We start from the raw sequence: 5,355 nt of genomic DNA on the forward strand, positions 1-5,355 counted from the left end.
TTTAGACGTCACCGTCTGCATCAATGAGTTTCGTCAACGGAATGTTTACAATTCATTAACTGAAAAGGTCCATTCGGGTCCCTTTTATATGAGATCTCGCATCATACTACTATCTTCTTTTGTATGGTTGGTTTACGTGTAAGCTATACTATCCGAATCACAAAATTGATTTAGCAAATTTTGAAAATTCCAAGAATGGTAAAATATTTCTATATGATTACACTGCCTGCAATTCCAAACCAAATATAGTAAATAATAAAATTAAAATTTTGTACTGTCAATAATTTCCTCTTTTTGTACGATACAAAGTTTGAAAAGTCAAAAAACAAGTTGTACTGTAGTACTATAATAGTACTATAATATCGTTACTCTTATCTCCACACAAACCCAAACAAAAGAGGAATCTCAATAAACGCGTATATCAATAAATATCAAGCCAGCCCTCTTCTAACATTGTTATTCATTCTCCTCTCAAAGCAACATTACAAGAGAGCAAATAACAAAGAAAGCATGGATCATGGTAACATGCATGACATGCCTCCACCATCAACACCATCCATGATGAAAAATGGATCCATGAACGGAGGAGGAGGACATCACAAGATGATGATGATGCACATGACTTTCTTTTGGGGCAAGAACACGGAGGTTCTTTTCTCCGGTTGGCCGGGAACAAGCTCCGGCATGTATGCTCTTTGTCTCATCTTTGTCTTCTTCCTCGCCGTCGTCACTGAATGGCTTGCTCACTCCTCTCTCCTCCGTGGCACCACCGGAGATTCCGCTAACCCCGTCTCCGGACTCGGCCAAACCGCCGTGTACACCCTCCGTACTGGCCTCGCTTATCTAGTCATGCTCGCCGTCATGTCGTTCAACGCCGGCGTGTTTCTAGCCGCCCTCGCCGGTCATGCCATCGGTTTCATGTTGTTCGGAAGCCGAACTTTCAGAAATCCCTCCGGCGACCAGAAAACTAACGATCCTCCTGCCTCAGGTTGTGCTTGTTAATTTTCATTTATGTACCGACTGATGCATACTTATATTTTAAGATCTAGGGGTTGTAGTTTTCTTGATTGTTCTTGACGTTAATGTGAGGAGGAATATTTTCTATTTTCTATTTGTTTTGCTTTACGATTTTTATTTCCTTCTTGTTAATATGATTAATGGCCACAGCTGAATATATCAATTTGCTAAGTTTGGACACCGGTTTGTTTTCTCTGAGAGTTCATATTCAACTTTCTTATCTTACTATTACACTGCTATGAACAGTATTATATGTACTAGATTGCTTATGCAGCGCGAGTATAATCATTTTTAAAAAATAATATAGTTTTATCTTGAGGTGAAACTTGTGTTTATATATATGTGTTTTTCTCCCTCGTACAATAATCAGATTCGTATTCATTTGCAACTTTAGATTAGCATACTGTATTTCGTCTTACTTTAAACTCTTTTAATCCTTTTCACTAATTATCTCTATTGTAATGTGTCTGAATCCTTATAAATTCTAACCCACTTTGAATTTATTTCTGTTAGCTATAATAAGTTTTTTATTGCCTCTTCTCATAGTTGGTGGTAGGCCATAACTTGCAGATGTGGTGATTTGCTCTTTTTTCCCATTCTTTAAAGAAAAAGGGTAAAAACAGATCGGTTTTTGTCCGGTCAAAACTATAGCAAGATTAGAATCTGAGTTGATGAATGGGCCACGTGAATATGGTCATCGACTTGTTAGGAATGTACCAAAGTCGTTTTTACTCCCAAGTGTTGTGTGGCTTTAGAAGAGTTTTTACAATCCCTTGTTGCCAATCAATGTGAAAACAATCCACTATTCGTACTCTCACCACTGTTTAAACTCTCCTACTCCCCACACAAATCTTCGAACAAATTAGATCTCGATATAATATTATCTTTAATATAATAAAGAATTGTCTACATATTTGTCTTTATCACATAAACACAATGCTTGACAAAGTCCAGTTGTTCTGTAGTCTACTAGAATATTACTATCAATACTTTATTCACAGTCCCCAAGATAATTAAGACGATTTTGGAAAAAAATTGTATGCCAACAGATACTACCAAAAAACTATGTCCTATATTTTCCCCAGCTCCAAAAATGCATTGATAACGCTGTCGGAAAACTCAAGAGTATGTAAATTAGTCTTCTTTTGCTTTCAAAAAGCTTAGAAAAAAATTTGTAAAATAGTTTCTTTTACCTCATTGCCTTGGATACCGATTTACATTTTTTCTAAGCTTTTTTTAAAGCTTCAAAATTTACTCCATTGCTTTGGGTACCGATTCTTTCGTGTCATCGCCAAGCAGAGATTGTCTTTGATGATCTCTTCAAACTCGTATTCTTGAGTGATACTAAACTCTAGAGTCGAATGGGAGAGGGGCACCAGACTTACAAAGAAGCCCGAGCCACTAGAACCACCTGGCTCCGGATGCACGAACCCACGACTTGTAGCCAGTAAGCAAGATGCATCCTAATAACACAGGCTGCAATGTCTAACATAATCAAACAAATCAAGACTTCAGTTCCTGCATAGAAGATGGAGATTAGTCTGCTATAAAAGGCTAAGGAACCTCCAAAGCATTGGGATGACTGTAGATCCTAAAATTTACATTAAGAATTTGATAGTGATCGAGAGTTTAATTCAGGGAAGATAAATGATGTAGGCAACAATATCTTTAGAACATAACGATATAATCAGTTTCCAGTAGGTAAAAATGGACTTTTATTGATGGATAAGGTCGAATACAATGAGTTAAACAAGGTCGAATGTTACAAACGAGATCGCTAAAAGAAATGATCTAAAGACGGATGAAAACAAGGTCGAAGTATGGATGTAGCTCTCTCTAGGGTTTTCAACGTGTCATTTTCCTTATGCATCGATTTCTTCTTATAGCGGGCTGCTCCCGTGATGTTCGTAACCGTTCCGCGATCTTCGTTTCCTCGAATCGATCTTCTTCCTGCCTTGCCGAAGTTGGGCTTCTTTCGTGGTCGCGTGGCCCAAGGCATTGGGGCCTAATTACTTAACAAACCAATATTGGGTCCAACATTTGTCCCCCAACCCTTTTGGTTTATTGGGAAATCGAAAGGGTGAGAACTGACATAACCCGACGTCGTCGCAATTCTCGGGAAGTGGGATATCACGCGCATCGGCTTGATTTGACTTGTCGGCCATTTTTCAAATCGTGTGGTTGAGATCGATAGTTCGTGGCCGGTTAAAATTAAATGCTTCGGGAACCGTTTTTTTGTGTGTATATATATTATTCTTTATTGGATATATCGTCTTCTTCACCACAACGGTTTTACTTTCTCCTTTATTGTCTTCCTCTTGGTATTTCTTCCTATTTCGAATCTATGGCCTCTGAAAAATTCGGTCCTCATCTCACGACGATTCTCGATGTGAAACATATCGAGGCCATCTACGAGCTCTGGGGAGTTGATTATGCCGTCGAGATCGAACTTCCTTGCGACGATGAAACTCTGGAGACTGTAAGGCCGGGGTACTGCAGGGCCTACATGTCGCATTTCGAAGACGGAGGCTTGTCATTTCCTCTTTCTCGTTTTATTCTTGAGGCGCTTGCGGAGCTTGGGATGGCTTTTGCTCAGATGGCGCCTAGTTTCTTCCACTAGTTCTCGGCTTCGTGAGCTAGGGAGGAATGTCTCGATTTTGGCCTTGGGGAGTTAAAGCAAATGTTTGCTATTAAGCGGTCTTTCTATCATAGACGGTATCCCTAACAGAGATGACCGGTGGAGAGAGAAGTTTTTCTTCTTCAAGATTAACCCGGCGTCGGTCGGCGACTTTGATTTCAGAAGGATCCCTGGGGAGTGGTCCGACGAGATTGGTAAATTTTTCTTTTTCGAAGTAAATTCTGCTCTTCGATTGGGGCACGAAGGACATGAACACTTCAGCCGGTTCTGACGGTGATCGAGCTCTTGATGCCGACGTCGATGCATCGAGGCCGACGTCGAGCTTTATAGAATATCAATTCAGTGAGTTTGAATTCGTCGAGCTCGGGACTTCCTCTGCCGCTGCGGGCTTCTGGCGAAGGTACTTCTCAGGTCGACCCGAGTGCTCATCTCCCGGAGGTGCAGGAGACCTCTTCATGGAGATTTTCTTACGATAACGAGGTACCAATCCTCAAGAATCCCGAGCGTCTCGCCTTGATCTGGTGTAAGATCACAGAGAAGGGATGCGAGCTTCCTTCTTTGGGGGACATGCGAGAACGTGACATTTACGTTCCAATGGCGGTCGCAAATGCTAAGGTAATCTATCTTGCGATTGCTTCTGACGTTTTATTTGGATAAACTGATGGTTGTCTGAACTTTATTATCGCTTTTTCTTAGGCTATGGAGGCGAGCAATGAATATGCTCCTCACAATTCAGCAACTTCGAGGTGAGTTGGAGGCCGTTCGAGTGACAGAGCAGCAACGTGACGTTGAGATTGAGGGATTGAAGGGGAAGTTGGCTGCTGCAAAGATGGAGAAGGTCGCTGTTCAGAATGACCTCGACTTGATGAAAGAAAAGCATAGGCGGGAGCTCGAAGGTTGTGACGCGGCGGCTCGCAAGGAGTGCAATCTTGCTCGTTGTTCTCTGGCTCGAGAATATGACGCGGTTCTGGCCTTGGTGAAGGATAAGCTTCAGAAAAAGAAGAAGGAGACGGCTGCGGAGATTCGTTTGCAGGAGGTGTGAGCTCGTATCGAGGCTATGACCGAGTACATCGAAGATGGTTTCGAGCTTGAAGAAGAGTTGGAGCGTCTTAGAGACCAGGATGTCTCACTCGATGTTGATTATGGTCTTGCTTCGGTGTCAGATCCTTCCCTTAGTCACCTCGAGCTTCCTGAGGTTTCTGGTGACTCGGTCGATCAAGATTGATGCGAAAATTGATCCTCGTAACTTTGGAGTTTGTGATTGAATGCTTTGTTCAACTTTAGCTTCATTGAGCTTGTTTGTTTTATCCTTTAGAAGGCGTAGAACAGAGACTGATCAGGAATCTTTTTTGTGGGCCTTTATACGGCCTGATGGCATTAGGCCTGGGCATCCGGGTCTTCGGGTCGGGTTCGGGTCGGGTATTGTCGGGTCTGGGTCCTTCGAGTCTTAACAGTTTAGACCCATATAGGTAGCTATAACTTTTCGGGTCGGTTCCGGGTCGGGTCTTGTCGGGTCCGGGTCGGTTCGGGTCTATAATTTCAATACCCGTAAAATACCCAAACTTTTGGGTATATTTTGGATCCGGGTCGGTTCGGGTTTTAGGACCCGAAATAGACCCGAAATACCCAAACTGGACCCGAACACTCTAAAAATACCCGAAGAACCGCAAAAATACCCAAAAATTTATCCAAAATCAGAC

At 42.1% G+C, this 5,355-nt stretch overlaps 1 protein-coding gene across 1 annotated transcript; it reads left to right on the plus strand.

Annotated features, from left to right (window-relative positions):
* Positions 1-398: 398 nt before the first annotated feature.
* LOC106313853 (copper transporter 1-like) lies at positions 399-1,197 on the plus strand. Its single transcript, XM_013751774.1, has one exon. It carries the CDS (start codon positions 511-513, stop codon positions 1,000-1,002), a length of 492 nt encoding a protein of 163 aa, XP_013607228.1. The 5' UTR covers positions 399-510; the 3' UTR covers positions 1,003-1,197.
* Positions 1,198-5,355: the final 4,158 nt, after the last annotated feature.

This window comes from Brassica oleracea, chromosome C9 (genome assembly GCF_000695525.1).
Source record: "Brassica oleracea var. oleracea cultivar TO1000 chromosome C9, BOL, whole genome shotgun sequence".
Taxonomy (NCBI): domain Eukaryota; kingdom Viridiplantae; phylum Streptophyta; class Magnoliopsida; order Brassicales; family Brassicaceae; genus Brassica; species Brassica oleracea.

Bases quoted from the DNA above. Each gene is read 5' to 3' on its own strand.
- LOC106313853 (XM_013751774.1), top strand. From the start codon at position 511: ATGGATCATGGTAACATGCATGACATGCCTCCACCATCAACACCATCC.